This window comes from Fulmarus glacialis, unplaced genomic scaffold (genome assembly GCF_000690835.1).
Source record: "Fulmarus glacialis isolate BGI_N327 unplaced genomic scaffold, ASM69083v1 scaffold2487, whole genome shotgun sequence".
Classification (NCBI taxonomy): domain Eukaryota; kingdom Metazoa; phylum Chordata; class Aves; order Procellariiformes; family Procellariidae; genus Fulmarus; species Fulmarus glacialis.
This window is the reverse complement of record NW_009221088.1, coordinates 30,862-49,396: the sequence shown is the minus strand read 5'-3', so window position 1 is coordinate 49,396 and position 18,535 is coordinate 30,862. Positions and strand designations below refer to the sequence as shown.

Sequence of the window (18,535 nt, the reverse complement as noted above, 5' to 3'; positions counted from 1 at the left end):
TTTTTTTTAAAGTGTAAACTGCTCATGAGAAGTTTTCACATAGAAAAAAGTTTTAAAAGTCCCAAAAATCAGAACGATGGCAATAAAAAAAGTAAGCTACAGTACCTAGGACTTGGGCAGTGCTCTGGCAAGGTGTCTGCAGATAGATAGATGAAATGAAATAGAGCAAAACTTATTTCTGTGACCGCTGGAAATGAGAAATGTCTCCACTTATCAGTAGCAATTTAGTCAACAATAAAGTGCACAAATGATACAGGGAAAGCTCCTTTCCGACTGGGATCTCCATCAATATGACCAATCTGAAAGAGTCCAGATATTTTTCAAGTTAATCTCAAAAAGGCATTTCAGTATCACCGAAATGAATACCAGTGACCTTCCTGCCTGTAGTATGATGAGCCTCTCCCTACATCTTTTCTGCAGTGGTGGTCTTTGTTTTTTGCAAATGGGAAACATTATCAGAAAATTCAGCCCTACAACGTGCATTTGTTATTCAGCTACAGACATTTTTTTCAAGTTCTGTTTTATCCAGTTCTTTGAAAGTAACACCTCTTAATGCAGTACCACTGCTACATCATTTCAGCGCATTCTGCAATGCTTGACAGCCCATATTCTGCCTCTGTTAAGTTGCTTCTGCTTCCCCCTCTTAACAATCACTGAAAAGTAAAAGGATAGATCAAGCTTCAATAGTTCTGGGTTTTACCTGAATCTATTCGTGTTTATGCAGCATTATCATCAATTTAGATGCAATTTGAAGTTCTATTCTTCACTAGCTAACAAAGTAAGGCAAGTGTTTTCATGCATAACAATTTCCCAAGACTTTGCTTTAGCTGATGAGGCTCTGCAGTATAAATAGTTGAGTTGGTTTGCCAGCTCATAAAGACCATTTCTCAATCTCAGTCAGCTGAAGAATTAGGACAATACAAAGCTGTCTTCTGAGGCCCAGCACATAGCATCTTCAAGGAAGATGAAATAGTAGCAGATTCCTAAACTTCTGACACCCCCCAAGAATTTCCTGAATCACACAGACCATGTCCCCTGTATATTGTGAACCCTACCAATGAGATTTTTTTTTTTTTTTTTTTTAAAATGAGAAAAGCCAAAACCTTATCTGAAATTTGATTTTTTTACAAAAGAAATTTCTGGAATTAGGTTTCCATGAGATGAAACTTTTCCTGTTATTTGGAAGGGGATGTTCTGAAGTCAGTGTCACCCTCTAGATTTCATTTATTTCTTTCAAAGTATGTTGATAGAAAATGCAAAATACTCACCCACCACTCCTGATCTTCTTCACCATCAACTACAATAATATCTCCCTCTGAAAAAGTTAGCTCATCTGGGTTATCTGCTACACAGTTGTATATTGCTTTTACTCTCTTGGGTTTAGTTTTTGACTGAAATATAAAAATAAGTAAGTGTTAATAATAGAGCATGGAAGAGACAGAACAGACTTGGAGTTGATCTAAAGAAAGCTTCAGAACTGCTTCCAACCATTATTTTTCATAGGTTAGAGTTCAGCTACATCTTTTAGGCTGGGTCTTCATGCTTCCAGCTGAATTTGGCAGCAGCCAAAGCCTTTCGGAACCACTGCACCACCAGCATGGGCCAGGTTTCCCTTAGCAATCTTCCATTTTGGCTCATCCAAACCTGTCTTCAGAGCTCTGCATCACTGCAGCAAGTATGATTTTATTCAGAAGATGGGGTGATCAAGTGCTACGCAGCAAGTGTAACAGCAACAGCATTGTCAGAAAGAGGCCTGAGCTGCTTGCCAATATGCCCCTTCTTAATTTGCTAAACACATTTCAGCAGTGTACAAACTCTCCGAAACGTCCTCTGCCTCTCTGTAATGCTTTGAGGACTGCAAGACATAGGAGTGGTTTGTCAACACTTCCAATAGGAAAGTTCAGTAAGGAGTTGCAATATTCTAATATTGCAGTGGGACTCCAATCCTAGTTGTGTTCTATTTGAAGTGATGCCGAAATTGTTTTGCTCTGGTATCACAGTATCCGCCACCCTAATCTCATACTTCTCCCAATGCAACCCGGCCTGCTGCTGCCTTTTTTTTCAGCCTCCTCATTCTCTGTTGCAGACCAACAATAATGCTACCTACATAGTGTTTCCACGCAAGGAGTAGAGAGGCACAGGACCTGGAGGCAGAGCATAAACTTTCTACCTTGACACCACCCTTTTCCTCAGTTTGCCCAGGCATAGCCAGCAAAAATCTCTCCTTTCTACCCTAAGATGACAGAGCAGAGCTGTAAGTGCCATTTAGGTCAAGAGACGTCTGTTAATGCAGCGGGTGTTTGGGACAGAGGCTCCAGATGGCATAAGGAAAAGAAGGTCTCATCACCATCCTGCAGTCCCCTAGGGACTGGTCCCAGTCTCTAGTTAGGTCAGCCATGGAGCAGGAAGCTTGTAAGGGGAGAAGAGACTCCATCCACAAGTCTACTTCTCTCCACCAACAAAATGCTCTGCTGTGGACAGTACTGCCCAACTTCATGTGCCATTTTGTTAGAGCTGAGCGCCATGCAGAGAAAGGGAAACGTGGATGGGGAAGGAGGGAGGTAGCATGATCGTTATGCTCCTCTGTAAGTATCCATTTGCATTTTAGTGTAAAAAAAACCTGACCTGCCCAGACCTGGCGTACACTTAGGCTTTATCTGTGGGGTACACCCCTGTGAGTTGGCAGCCGTGCACTGCATCATAGCAATTTTGCCAGATGCTCCATCTCAGTCAAGCTACAGTTTGAACCACAACCACCTTTTAGGTCAAGAGGGAAAAGCTTCACATCGGTACAACAGTGATATGATTACTAACTTCAAAGTGCAGTAATTACAGGTATTTCTTGTTCTTTAGAAGACAAGGAAATTAAAATAGATACCATTCCCAGAAGACTAAAATCTTCCAGGAAATTTTCCCATGTATCTACAATATGGTTTCAAAAATCTAAAATACACATTAAAAAAAAAAAAAAAGATGCATCAGGAATTTCCATCTGAAAAATAGGCTATTGGGCAAATGCACTGTACAGGAGATAAGCCACCGGCTACATGTGCATGCACAACTAGACCTCTTTTTTCTTTATTCAAGGAGCACTTCTGCAATCATTTCCTAAATCTGGGCTGGCCTCTGGATTCTCTGGCAGGGTAAAGACTTAGCAAAAAAGGCTGGAGTATGTAAGGCTAAATGGAGTGATTTAGCCAAAGTGCTTTAGCCAGACTGATCTAGCTAAAGCTCTTTAGCTGAGGGGCCCTTGACTAAATCTCAGCTAAGATGCTTTAGCTAGATTGATTTAGCTAAAGCACCTTAACTAACACACACTCCCTGAGCCAGGTTTCCCTTACTTCTCTGTCCTATGACAAGAAGAAAATCACCGAGCTGATTTTCTCAGTCTCACAGAATTCACCCTGCTGAAGCCCTAGAGACATCTGGAGAGTCAGATTTGTTCTTCATATTATGTGCAATTAATATTAAATTGTGGAGACACCGTGACTGTTCCGAAAAACCAGCCAGGATACCCCATTCACTCACAAGTAAAGCAATTTGTCCTATAAAAAAAAGGAGAGAACAACATAGAGAACTACTACAGCTTTAATTTATACACAAAGCCAGGTAAGGAGCTGCTTCAGAAATGACCTTGGAACAGGCTGCCCAGGGAAGTGGTTGAGTCACCAGCCCTGGAAGTATTTAAAAGACGTGTAGATGAGGCACTTAGGGACATGGTTTAGTGGGCATCGTGGTGTTGGGTTGACATTTGGACTCGATGATCTTAGAGGTCTTTTCCAACCTTAATGATTCTATGATTCTATAACAGATGTATTGAAAGGATGTATCCAGTGTTCACACCTGAATTCCAGAACACACAACAGAAACTATGATCAGGGTCCAACAGCTTCAGAGTAAATACAGCAATTCCCTCGGTGCATGTAAGCAAAAGGAATAGATATTCCACTTTACACTAATCAGACCATTTAATTCTATTGCGGCCTAAAACATGAAAGTTATTTTGATGCAAGACAGACAGTAACTTGGTTAAAAAAGAGTGGAGGAGGCAGGAAAACAGAATATTTTATACTCCCAACTAATGCAAGATGAACTCCAGATGTCTCTGTGGCTTTCCAGCATTATCAGATGAGAAACAGCTAACAGGAGTTCTAAGGGCTCAATACAAATGTGCAAGGCTATGCACACGAACACACTAAAGTCTGTCCTGCAGAGTTACTATTTCAGTAGACATGGTTAAGGAAAAATGCATGAAGGGAGAGAGACAGAGGACTGAAGAAGGCAGGTCTTTTCGTTACATTATAATACAATTATAATACAATCGCAGATGCAGGAACAGCATGTTTCTCAGCTCTCAGTTTATTATTTACCTATGGAACCACACTCCTACAGAGAACGTAAAGCATGAAACAGCCCAGACCTAGTCACATACAGCATCTCAAAAAGTATGGACTCTCTATATTGTGATTTGCTTACTGTAGAGTAATACTGTCACAATCACGCATATGGATGTTTTATGTCTATCACATAAGAGAGCAATACAAAATCTGAGCAAGGACCAAAGACCCAGCTGAACCACACATAACGTAACAGCTCAACTGACATCTGAAAACACATCCCTTTACCTACACCGGTATAAGAATACAGGTATTGACACTAATACGTGTGTTACCATTCATGGTTCTAGAGTTTAAATAAGAATAAATAAGAGTATAAAAAGGCCACACAATCGGATCAGGAGTCCATGTAAATCCAGTATCTCTTTTCTAACAGTCACTGTAAGGCTGGGGGAGGGTGGAGAAGAATAATATACAATACTTCCAGCCTGACACTTCCAGCCTTCCCCTTCACCCTTCACCCACCTTCTGGTTGGGGATGTCTCAAGTCAGATGTTGTTTCTGTGTATTTATCAAGAGATTTCTCTCCTCTCATCCAGTGAATGCATGACAAAGAGATGCAAAGAGAACCAACTGCACAAAGAACCTACTTCTTTTGTTTTGAGCTTGCCTCTTACTCGTCTTGTCTGAAGCCATTTGAGCTATGTGAACAACTATGAGTATATCTACTTCCCTTATAAAAGTAAGCAAAAAATCTCCCTTATTACTCACTTCACTGAAGTTTAAGAATGGTTACATATGATCTACAAGTGACTCACTTATCAAGCTTAGATACTTTCAGTAAGTCAAACCATACATTCTGCGGATTGTTTTGGTAACGTATGGACACAAGCAAAGAAGCCATGCTTCTTTTCTTTGGTTTCTCTTTGGGTTTTATTGGTGCTTGGGTTTTGGTTTTTTTTTTAAATTTATAATCACATACTATCATATAGGAAATGCAAGAAAAGAAAAGTTTTCATAAATATTTAGTACAAGTCACGCACATATTTAACACAGGATACAGGCTTTGTATTTTTCATGATTCTCACACTTTCTCCATAACAGGATATGCTATTATGTCAACAGCATGTTTGATAGAGTGCGGAAGATTTAATAAAATCAAAGCCCAGATTATCTACTTACTATTTGTGACTTCCTTGGCATTGGTGCTGGTGGCTGGATTTGTGCCAAAGTATTTGTTGTAGAACCAGTTTGTGTTACTGGAATTTCGCATACAGACTCTCCTGCTGCTAAGGTAAGTAAAACAAGTAAATTTTAGGCATGCTTTAAAAAAAAAAGTAAGAGTGATGACACAAATTGAAACCAAATTAATTATTCTTTAAAGGATACAAATAATTTTACACCCCATGAGTATTTCATTTTTTTAATGGTTCTTCCTAAATAACTGAACAGAATTTTTCTATCCTTTTCGTTACCCAAAGACAATTACCTAAGACCTTTAATACTGCAAATATGCTAAAAGAGAAAAAAGCCTACAGAATAGATGAGAGCAGAACCAAATATCCCACTTCCCCATTTGTTCACTGTAGACTGTGTGCTTTTAGAACCCTTCTCTCCTAGTAAAGACTATCATTATCAAGATGCTCTATCCTTCACAGGAGACTCCTGACACAGATGGCAGATAGTCATTAGCAAATTCCTCTTGGGATGTCAAGGGGAAATAAAAAAGAATCATAGTAAGAACCAATGAACATAATATATACAGTGGAAGGGGAAACCGGGTAGGAGAAATTCCACTACAACCACCACAGAATCCACACAAACTTTACTTTGGACATTTTATTGAGATGACATTATTGTAATGTCCCAAAGTAGTAGTCACTTTGAACAACGAAAAGAGCAGAATAAATAATGAACTCTCTTCATTATCATGAAAAGAGCAACATCAATTTGCAATTTAATTAAAAGTGACACTATATGAGCTTTAGATTTTCAAACTAGAAACATGTTTTTCTATTCTAAAATGTGTATCTGTTACCTTGTTTATGACATGTGCAAATGAGAGTAAACTAGCTAAAGTTTTCATAATGCATCCTTTGAGTGGGGTGCAACCTTTAGGTGAGGTTAGTTAAACTAAAGCCCAACTAGAATTGAATCTGTCAAAGACAACAAGAAGAGCTTCTGTAAATACATAGGTAACAAAAGGAAATTAGGGAAATGTGAGCCCATTGCTCAATGAGATGGAGGATCTGGTTACACAGGACATGGAAAAGGCTGAGGTACTGAATGCCTTCTTTGCCTCAGTCTTTACTAGCAAGACCAGTCTTCAGGAATCCCAGGTCCAGGGACCAGGAGAAAATCTGGAGCAAGGAAGTGCAAAGTCCTGCACCTGGGGATGAACAAGCCCATGCACCAATATATGCCGGTGGCCACCCAGCTGGAAAGCAGGACCAAAGGCAATGGGCACAAACCGAAACACAGGAGGTGCTGTCTGAACATCGGGAAACACTTTGTTACTGTGAGGTGACCCAGCACTGGCACAGGTTGCCCAAGGAGGCTGTAGAGTCTCCATCCTTGGAGATGCTCAAAAGCCATCTGGACATGGTCTTGGGCTACTGGCTCTGGGTGGCCCTGCTTGAGCAGAGGAGTTGCACCAGATAACCTCCAGAGGTCCCTCCCAATCTCAACCATTCTGTGACTCTGTTTCTTATTACTTGGCCTCATTATTTACATTAATTGGCCCATAAGTCTGTTCATGCAGAAGAGCTTGAGGCATCAGGGCTTACACAATCAAGAAGAGAAACAACAAGAATGCTGGTAGTGACTGTATTTAAATGTGTAAGGTAAATAAAAAAAAAAACCTCTCCCTTAGGCTGTTATAATGATAGCTTAATTACAATAAAATAAATCTCTAAACCACAATTACCAGTTTGTTGTAAAGACCCAAGTCCTCTGGACTGCCCTTTGGTAGTTAAGCCAGATGACTTCTCAGTCCTGTGCAGAAAGTTAGAAATTCATCCATTTAAGAAACAAAAAAGAACTTGAACCGCAACAATACAGAGTATTTTCCACATTATAAAATTCATGTCACGTTTTCAGTATATTCCAGTGACAGCTATTTTGCTTTTAAAAATACTACTTTGCTTCCGTATTTTTCATTACACCAATCATAAGTTGCACTTAATTTAAAAATGTAAGGCAGAAGAATAATACAGGTTCAATTACAATTGCAATTGTAATTTGTGTAGAGCAGATTTTCTTTTCCTAAATTCTGAAGTTCCTTTCACTGCTGTTTTAAAATTCTTTATTAAAATTATGTATCCGTATTAATCTCTACATTATAGCAAGCTTCAGCAAGTTGCTTCTCCCTTTTACTTAGTATGGTATATGCAATCACAGGACTAGAAAGGGAGCTCAAAGGTCAAAGGTTGTTTACCTCTCTCATTCACAAAAGATCAACCGTGTATATTATTTATCTCACATATACACGTACACATACATGTCCCTATATCTTACAACTATCTAAGTTTGTATAGGCTGTACTCTGCCAAATTTTCAGTGTCAGAGAATCCAGAAACTTCCCAGACAAATTACTATGATATTTCCCTATGCTTACTTTTGGAAAGCTTTCCCTAGTGTCTAACTAAATTATTCTTGCCACAATTTAAACAAAAGTCATCTCTCTTGGAGCCATCACGAGATGTAAAAAGGAATGGCATAATCCAACACTTCGTACGTATTTGAAGACGTGTATCTATGCTACAATTTCTTTTTTAAAAAAATGTAAGAGAATCTTACTTCTTCCAAACTGTTCTCACAGGTCATATTTTCTAGACTTCTCACTACCTTACTGATCTCCCCTGGTTTCTGCCTCACTATTTTGTATCTTTATTTTACTGCAATACCCAAAACTGAACAGTAGTCCAGCTGAAGCATTACTGATGTTCAGTCAATTGGAAGGATTAATTCATATAGTTTGCAGGCTATAATCAAACAATACTATTTCTATTTGACTCTTCCACAACAGCATGAGTCGTCTGACTTACTTTTATTTATGATTCACTATGTCCTTGCAGATCCTTCTCTTAAGGACTTCTGCTTAACCGTACTCTGCTGTTCTCCATGCTTCGTTTTTGTAGTTGATTGTTCTTAAGTACTAAGTGTTGCTTACTGAATGACACCCCTCTTCTCCCTTTACTACTACTCCAGTTTCTCAAGGCTGCTTTGGATATAATCCTGTTTTCCAATACACTTGTCCCTCCTAACTTTGTTTCCTGCAAATTTAAAAACGTTATTTTCTGTTCCAGGTCTCTCTACTACTGGCATGAATGAAAATATTGAATGGAACTGAACCTAAGCAAAGCATGTGAACAATAAATGGCACACTCAGACATAAGATCGCATTATCTCTTCTTTGTCATTAGATGATAATTAGAAATGGATTATTCTTTGTGGTTTCTTATTTCCATCATGGCTAAGCATTCTGTAGATATTCTGCAAGTCACACAATCTTAAATCACTAGGCTGTCTTGTTTTTACTGTAGGAATCCTTGTAATGTGCTCCCTTAGTGTCTGCCTTCTGTTCATTCCCATACTCTAGAACACATCATTGGCAAAAGTATGCATGCTTTATAGATGACTTGCATGTTATATACCATAAAATGGAAAAGTTACTAATAATTATGAAGTGTATTAAATACTAAAATGACATCAGTTACCCAGGAATAGGCTTTCTTTGAGAGATTCTACTAGGAGGTTGTGGGGGCAGTGGTGGTGGGGTTGGCTTAGTTTGTGGAGGAGCTGGTTGCTGTTTAGATTGCTGATTCAAAGCTTCTATAATGCTGGCTGTCTTTGCCACTGGAGGCGGTGGTGCTGGAGAAAGTACATCTATAGAAGAAAGTTAGACAGTGAAATGGAATTAAATTTCTATTTACCATTTTGTTTCTTGGGTTCTCATCCACAGGTTTTCCTGTTACAGGATTTACCCCCATCCAAGGAAAATGCTTTACTACATGTAATCAATAACTTAAACAGAAAGCAATCCTTCCATTGGAAACCTCTTTGGAAAGAGGTTTACCTTTTGTTTCACCTAGTCGAGGTCAGAGAGCTCATAAGTACTTCAATTCATTCAAGCATTAAAGTACAAGCAAGGAAAATTCTTACCGGTCAGTCATATTCTTCAAAACAGTAGATCAGAATATATTTAATAAAGTGCTAATATTGTTTGCTCAATCAAGGCCTTCAGTTTGTGTTTTATGGAAAAGTAACTGAGTGAATAATATCTGAGAAATTTTATTTAGAGGAATGTCTTTTCTTAAAATCCTGTTACGACTAACATCTAACTAACTTCACATTAGGTTTAGCAATTAATTAAAATTTCTATTGAATTCTTGAAACCACCACAACAGCAGCTGGCAATGCATTAAAACATCTTTTTGCATTCCTGTGGTCTACGAGAATCAAGCACAATGTGGAGATGTAGCCCCAGGCCTACATGTAACGCTCATCTTTACAAGTAGTGAGAAATGCAGCATTGAAACTATATATAAAAGTGAAGAGCTGTTCAGCTTTAGTAATAGGTAGTATTTCCTGTTGACCCTGCACTACACCATACAGTCCTCACTGGAACATCAGAGAAGACAGTTCATACAAAGTTACTGGATGGGAACGATAGGCCAAAGCTACAGTCACCAAAAGAGGAAGTATGAGTTGTGGAAATGGAGAAATAAGCCAACTATGATTAGATACAGCAGAAGGGAAAACAGGGGAAAGTGGAAACATACTTGTAGATGTTACACGCAATGGCGGCACAGGGGGATGAATAGCTGGTGGATCTGATGAAGACCTCTGCCTGCTTATACTTTCCACTCCTAAAGAATTTGTCTTCCACATTGCATTAGATGAAGAAATTGTCTGAATACCACTGCCAAGAACTGAAGGCTGAACTAAAAAGAGAGGAAAATACTGTATTATTATTATTGCTTACCCTAAGCACAAAGTGTTAATATTCACACCCGTGCTTTTAAAAATGGTGCCACTAAAAATAGACGACTATATTCAGCAACAGGAACCACTGCCATCCTGCTGGAATGCCAGAGCAGAAATCAGAGTCTGGTATAAAAAATTACATAGAAGATTCTGGGTGAAGTCTTACTAACATTTTACCGAAGTAAAATTTGTCTCCAGTCATTAGTTTAAAATATGTCAACACTTGAAAAAGCAGAAATTTCTCAACAAGAAGACAGAAGGCAAGTCTTGCTACCTTCTTTAATCCCTGACTGATAGCTGTAATCTTCTCAGGTACTGCAAGAAAAGGACCTCACACTCACATGAGCATTAGCAGACATTGCTGACTCAAAGTGAAATATCAGTTTTGACTTGGAATTGACATAAAATTGTAATTCTGAATTTTACCCAAACAAGAAGCTATAATAACTAGTCATGAAACAGTTACAAAGTACGACATCTTCGGGGCCTCCTAAATGACTCCATTCTTAGGTCACAGCTGCCTCGCCATTTCATAAAAACACACTACAGGTTTTCTTCATAAAGCCAGTATTTTGCATGTACCATGCTGCTTCTCCCTACCCAGGACATGAGCATCATATTAAGAAAAGATGAAACAGAGTAAGGTATGAATAAATATAAGGTTGCAGGGAAAAGCATAAAAGGCTCAGAAGTCTTGGAGAACAGCCTAATGCTAAGAGCATAAAGGAGTAATAATACACCATAAGCATAACATCAACAACATCAGCAATCAACAACAAGCTAAGATCGATGATACTATTATAGCTTTTAACTAAGAATATAAAATAATAGGCTAATACATTTCTAAAGTAAAGAATACGAACTAATAATCTAAGCCAGGCAGTATGTTTTCTTGGCATGAGTTGCGCTATACTGGTGCCAAGAAGTCTGGGATTGGGAATGAAATTAAAATGACACTCTTTGAAAACTGTCACTTAATCAAGGGCAAACAGTGGGTAAAACAGTATGGTTGGCCATGATTAAAATAATATCAAAGGGTAAACCAGTCTTTTTAACTATCCAATTGTATTACTAATTTAGAGATAGAATCTAACAGTTAAACAGACTACGCAAGCTCCTTGGGTGAATTTTCCTGTTTGGTGGGGGCAACATTCCTTTCCATCAAGTAAAAAAGATGTCTAGATATTAAGCTTAGACTTCATGCAGAAACGTTAGATGAAAGGAATCCCACCTTGGTTAAGTTTTATATGCTGCTAAACTTCCCCCAGTCTCATGCTACCCTTTTTAAGTAACACAATACCATGCTGTTCTATTGTTCTCAGTTTTTCTGCCGCCAAAATAACATATTTTAATCCGACTTTTATGCTGCAGCCATTCTTTTGAGACCAATAACTGACTTTTCATATTGCACAGATGTTCAATTTGCCATCTCAGACACAATCACTGGTGTATGGAATCTTGCATTCTGACCTCTGCACAGTGCTCCTAAAGGCAGAAGCCACTCACGTATGCCTAGAACATTCCCCACTCGTATCTCCTCTTACAGAGTCTGAATTACAGCACCATAGAAAAACATGTGTTTACATAGTCATTTTTCTTGAATTTAACTTTACATAAATATAGCATCCATGAAAGCTGCTTTAATAAAGGTATTAAATTAATAAAGGTATTAAAACAGCGAAATGCACCCAACATGTACTGTACAAAGAGGACATATACAGATTTCTCTATATTTCTTTAATACGATCCAAACAGATTATACATGAAGATAAGAAACAAGTTCAGCATTAGCTCTAATGGTAGATTTGCAACCACACAGCCCTTCTGAACCAGGATGAGACAAGTGCATTTTACATTGTTCTGCTGATCAGGGTATAACCAGTAATTGGCAGTTACATTTTCAGGTCAGCTACCAGTTCTCTAAAATCATCCGATTCTCCACATCATGACACTTACACTTTTATTTCAACAACCTTGAAGCATATATTTGTTAAGAGAAGACTTTGCAAGGTTAAAATCTCTCATGTTCTGCATACACTCTCCATTCTCCCAGGTCTTAAGCAATTTTCCACAGCAGCCAAATGCTATTGAAATTGTATGTTTAAATTGAACTCTGACATCCTCAAGAAACAGAAGTGTGAAAAGATGGAATATAACAAAAAAAAAAATTGCTGAACTAAATTGACTGCAGCCCTCCTTTTAATAAATTGTTTAACTCTATTGATGTTACCTGGGCATTGTTTTCCCAAACACTATTGTGTACTTCAGGTATACTAAAAATCAAACTCAGAACAGGTTGTGCAGATTCACTTCAAGTATATAAAATGAAGTCATCAATAAACTGTCCAATACTTACCTGTGCAGAATAACTGTAAAAGAAAACCTAAAAATGTAACAATAAAAAAAATGTTATGACTCCATTCTTGTAACATACAATGACATTTTCCAGTGTTAGTACCTTTGCCAATATTCCTTGGAGGTAGAGGAGGTGCACTACTTGTGACGGGTACTGCAGGCTGAATGGGAGGTGGACTGCCACTAAGTATAGCTCCGTATGTTTCATTCTGTAATATACTTGGCATAAATCCTCTTTGCTTATCCTTAGCAATGTTCGCTGCATCTCTTGCCAAGGATGCTACATTAGGCTGAAGTTGGTTGGATCCAAGCTGATAGAAGCTGACAGGCCTGTCCTCTCTCCGATTGGGACTGGGTTGCTTAAACACAATAACAAAAATACTCACTGATACCACATGAGTTGTACTCATTTTATTTATTAGTTGATAGAAAGTTATTAGTTTCTAGAAAGAAAAAATGGCTTCTAAAACGCATTTTTGTTGCTTTTAATACATAACCTAAAACCTACATTCCGCCCTCTTCAAGACAAAGTAACTGCACACATTAACGAAAAAAAGATTAAATATGAATTGCATTTCAAAACAATTACCATTTTCTCATTTCCTCCTGTAGTATACTCCTATAGGATAATACTGTAACCTTATATACACAGGACTATACTCCTATAGATAGTCAATATAGATACTCAGACTGGATCAAGTAAAATTTCCCTGCGTCAAAATACCAGACAGTATTTTCAAAAGTAAATAAACAACTGAAGATCCTGAGCCTCATCTGAAGTTCAGCAGCATTAGATCCGAAATAGATGCTCATGATCTCAAAAAACAGACACAATTGCATCTAAGTATTCTACCTGTAGCTCAACCTACAACAAATTAGAAGCCAACACTTCTCATGAACTCTTTTTAGCTCACTAATATCGCTGGACAAGTTCAGGAGACTACTTCAATTGGCAGCTGGGATGGAACATTGCTCATCCCATGCACATTATCACGTGAGATCTAGTTAGTTGTCTTTGAGATTTACAGCAAGTCATCTGCTTGCTATGCACACTTAGCATTATTTTTCCTGTTTCAACAGCAAGCATAGTAATTATTGTTATCAAACAATAATTAAAATAGCTGGAGTTATAAATTCATGTGGCTAGTACAGGAATGGGTTGTAACAATCCACAGCTCAGAAAGCATAAATATGCCTTTAGAAATAGTGTTAGATAAACACGTCACTGATGTACTGTCTGTTTGAAATTAGAATAACCATTTATAGTAATAGCATTTAGGCAGAATAAAGATTTACACCAACAGTATCACAAATAAGCAATCGATTTTCCTGTGAATATATTCAACGCTTACTCTGGATTGATCATGTACGTGTTACAACACAGTATTATACTTCAAAGATTTATTAGAATGATGTACGTGACAGCCAGACACATTAACCCCTACCTTTACTTTGGCTTAGCAGCCTCACTCCTCACTGGTTGACACTCTCCATTCCCTGACCTCTCCACTGCCCTGGTTCTGGTATTTGTTTCAGCCCACACTTGCTTCTGCTTTCTAAACCAGCAGAAAATTCTTTCTTGTTTTGTTGATTTAGCTTTTCACTGGTTTACCAAACTGAAACAGCTCAATACAGGGACAAATGTGTGCCAGAATAGAAGCAAAAGATGAGGTAGGACCAGGCAGCCAGGTGTGGAACAGCAGCAGAAACCAGTTGGATTGTCTTAGCCTTTCTTCAGGTTAAGACACTCTTTTATATGGAAAAATTCCGGACTAAAAGAACCTCAATTTCAGACATGACCTTTTCTGACAAAGATTATAAAATCTATGCAATTGCTTTACCAGAAAGAGACACAAGCCCAATAGCTTGACATCTTTAAACAGAACTCTGATGTGATTCACCAGTACATTCAATGTAGTCACAGACACTGTGACTGTGATTAATAGTCCTTAATCTCCTTTCAAAGTCCCTGTAGTATAAGCCTATTAATAGTGGGCAGTGAAGTAGCAGTTTCATTACTTTAGCCTCATTGCTGAGTAGCAGATAACTTCCTATATGAGGTGGAGCTCAGGGACTAAAAAGAGAACACTCAACTGCAGAAGGCAACTGGCAACAATCAAGGAAAAAACAGATCAAAAATACGAATTTAGAGTGTCTCAGAAAGGGATATGCTAGATATCTAGTTGTAAAGTACCCAAAAGGTTTTACAGCTGGAAAAAATGAAATCTCTAAAACGTTACAGAAAGTTTCAAGCTGCTTTATCAAATAGGTCATCATTACTGCTGTTATTATCTGGATGGTGATACAATATACAGGAATACATAAATACTAGGATATAATATGAAAGCTCACCCAGAAGAACTGGATTTAGCAGCTCACAGATTCCAGATTCTTGCACAGATACCAAAATTCTCAAGAAAAATCTTAAGAAAATTCTCAGAAGGTAGCAATTATGCTTTGAAAGGGACGGCTTGTGACACATTTTTTGCTCTTTGTTGCTAACTCTAGTTCAAGTCAAGCACCAGAGGTAATAGCTATCTTGGACTAAAGCGACAGGACACGGGGAGAAGAATCCTATGCAGACAGGATCTTGCAAAATTGGTATTTTGCAACAGAGGAAGCTTATTGATGTCAAAATTAATCTCCAAAACATTAAGCCAATCCAATGATCTGATGGCCTAGCATTTTTAAAGACATTCTGTGAAGGCAAAAAAAATGAACCCATGACTGTCCGGTTTTAATGTTTCTGAAAACAAAGAAAAACCCAACACACAAGATTTGGTTTTATGTTATTAATTAAGTATTAGCAATTCATGCCCTAGCTGAGATAGGGGACTTTGCAAGAGAAATATTAAAATGCTAAAACTTGTAGAAAGAAAAAAGTCAAATTTCATTATCCAGAAGAGAAAGGGGTTTTTGTTAGCTACTTTCAAGAGAAAAAAAGGTTGTCCTAACATCTGAAGATTAACTAATATAAAGCCTATTGTGTATTCCTTGCACTTTTTAAAGGAAGCAGAAAAGGCATAAGCGATTAGAGCACCACACACAAAAAGAACAAAAACATGTATTCAAAACTTATATGTAATACTTCAAATTATGAAAGTTTCAGAATGACATTAATATTTAGGAGCCTATACGTCATTTCAAATTACTTGGCCCCTAGAAATCCAAGCCATTTTTAAGTGTTGTTCAGGTATAAAGACACGGTAGTTTGTTCCCTGTCTGTATGTTTAGGTGCTTAAATATTTTTTGGAGTTGGTCCCCAAATTGGGAAATTAAATTTGCAAAATGCAATTAAGTTTCTACGCTACTGGAATACTTTGTCATACTTGTAATATGACCATCCTTGGAGATACTCAAAAGCCATCTGGACATGATCCTAGGCACTGGCTCTAGATGACCCTGCTTTAGCAGGGAGGTTGGACAAGATAACCTCTAGAGGTCCCTTCCAACCCCAACTATTCTGTGATTCTGGATCCAATAGCACCACAACACCAAAAATTTCAGATATGAAAAGGGAGAAAAACAAAAATATTTTTACATGAAGATTCAGAATTAAGACTCTACTTTGCTATTAATGACGTGGTTTATTTAATGCACAAGTGTAGTTCCACTGAAGACAAGCCAATGCATAAACTGTTCCAAAATTAAAGCCATCGACTGGAGCTGTTTCACAAACATGAGAAGATACTATAAGGTGCCTCTCTTTGTAAAGGCAATTTTCCCAGCTCATGTTAGTTCTGCTTTATGATCAGCATATCTAAATACTCCTGATGTATTGAAACAAACTATTGACTCCATTAAGAAAAAGATATCACATCTGGCTAATCGTAATTTGATCATCACCACACGGTCATATGTTTTATATCTTATATTCAAGAGAAAAAAGAAGACAAACTATAATTTAAAGAACTAAAGTTTAAGCTACTACATTTTACTACAGAACTTTATTTCACAGTGTCTTCATGCCTATAGCAAAAAGCAGTGTTATTGAAATCATTATGAAAATCATGCTTATGCAGGTATGTGTACAGAAAAATAATAATGTATTGATACAAACCTGAAGCTTTTCATCCACATCATCATCACTTTCGTCCAGATCTTCATGGAGTAACCGCCATTCATATTCTACATGAACATGAGAATTAAATCTTCCGGACAGTGCTTGAGTAAGCTGAAGAAAAAAAGATAACTGTTGATACCTGTCTCATGTGCAGTACTTATTTTAAAACAACTTATTTAAAAACAAACAAAAACCACATATAGAAGGAACCTTGGTTTCTAAGTACAAATATTACTTTCATTTTAAAAACAGATTTCAGTAATCAGGAAGTCACTGCACACTGGTAAGCTTAAAGAATTAAGGTCTGTGATCAAACACAACACAAATAAATCAAAAGCAACTGGGCTTTTCATTAACCATTGTAGGTCCATTCTCCATTGCAGGTCCACTCTCCATTTTCTGACAATAAGCACCACATCCTATTCGCTTTGATTTAGAAATTGCAAGTCAAAGAAATTAACTGCTATGACAGTTTTTTTGGATCAGACTCACTTATCAAGAAGCCTTGACCCCACTAATCCATTTTTCTTGCTTACTGAAAGTAGTGATAGTAGCCAACTTCTCTTCATAGAATCACAGAATGATTTGGGTTGGAATGGACCTTTAAAGACCATCTAGTCTACCCCCACCCCCCACCCCGGGGCAGGGACATCTTTCACTAGATCAGGTTGCTCAAAGTCCCATCCAACCTGACATTGAGCACTCCCAGTGACGGGGCATCCACAACTTCTCTGTGCAACAAGAGAATAGCCTTCATCCATGGCCTTCACCCATAAAAAGTACTTTAGTGATTAGATTTCAGTGGAATGTCAGACACTTGTGGATCTGGGACTAATAGCTCAAACAGAATCATCTCCTGGCCCCAAGAAGCTTAGCATTTCCAAAGCATCTAAAAAGAAATATAATTTTCTTCTTAAAAGCATATAACTTGATATAAACATGTAACTATTTCTAAGCATACAACTATTCCACCTGGAATATATTCGTTGAATATTCAGCTGTAGACTGTTAAATATTCAGACATGATTCTGCTTATAAATGCACAAACACACAGAAAGATGCAACACTTACCAACTCTTCACAGTGAGTATGTTTTAAGCGTTTAGCTATATCAAGTGGCGTCTCTCCTGATTCATTAGCTATATTACAGCAGGAAAAGAATGTTATGATGATAGGCGTCACTATTAACATGTCCATTACTAAAGATAAAGACAAACCTGCAGGTACATAGTGAAGTACTAGACCAACACAGTCTAAAATTAATCTCTTTCCTTCATATGTAGGTCAACCTCATACCAACCCTCTGAACATGACAGGCAGTAGCAACTCAACATGCCATATATATGGAATGATAGCCATGAAATGGCAGTATATAACTCAGCAACAAGATACCAGTTGAAAATCTTGGTACTTATCTAGATTTGTTTAAAAAGCAAGTGTAATGTATAAGTCAATTTTAAACTTGAAATAAACAGTGAATATTGATTTTTTTTTTTATAACAAAGATTATATTCACAGAATTACGATAAACAATTGAGGAGAAAATGCACTTATTCCACCTTCACTGTTTCTTATCTGAAGCGGTGACAAATATGAAACTGAAGTACACATTACCCTTTTACCTATTTCAATAGAAGCCTTCCCTCTCAGCAGCAGTTTGAGGCACTCAACGTTGTCCGTCAGACAGCAGTAATGCAGGGCTGTGCTACCTTTACATGTTTGCTTATCTAGATTGCCACTATTGGAGTACAAGAAAGAAGAAAGCTGATTAAACTTAGTTTCCTACCCTATA

The 18,535-nt window shown here is 37.7% G+C and overlaps 1 protein-coding gene across 1 annotated transcript in view; it reads right to left on the bottom strand.

Moving 5' to 3' along the window:
- Positions 1–18,535, bottom strand: part of ASAP2 (ArfGAP with SH3 domain, ankyrin repeat and PH domain 2) — a gene marked incomplete at its 5' end in the record, with an annotated part of 41,355 nt that continues 22,820 nt past the window's right edge. The window contains 10 exons of the mRNA XM_009580947.1: positions 1–299; positions 1,269–1,391; positions 5,520–5,626; positions 7,264–7,331; positions 9,056–9,224; positions 10,121–10,282; positions 12,784–13,039; positions 16,741–16,854; positions 17,815–17,882; positions 18,366–18,481. Coding sequence (XP_009579242.1) covers positions 225–299; positions 1,269–1,391; positions 5,520–5,626; positions 7,264–7,331; positions 9,056–9,224; positions 10,121–10,282; positions 12,784–13,039; positions 16,741–16,854; positions 17,815–17,882; positions 18,366–18,481 — 1,258 coding nt within the window. The remainder of the gene's footprint in view (positions 300–1,268; positions 1,392–5,519; positions 5,627–7,263; positions 7,332–9,055; positions 9,225–10,120; positions 10,283–12,783; positions 13,040–16,740; positions 16,855–17,814; positions 17,883–18,365; positions 18,482–18,535) is intronic.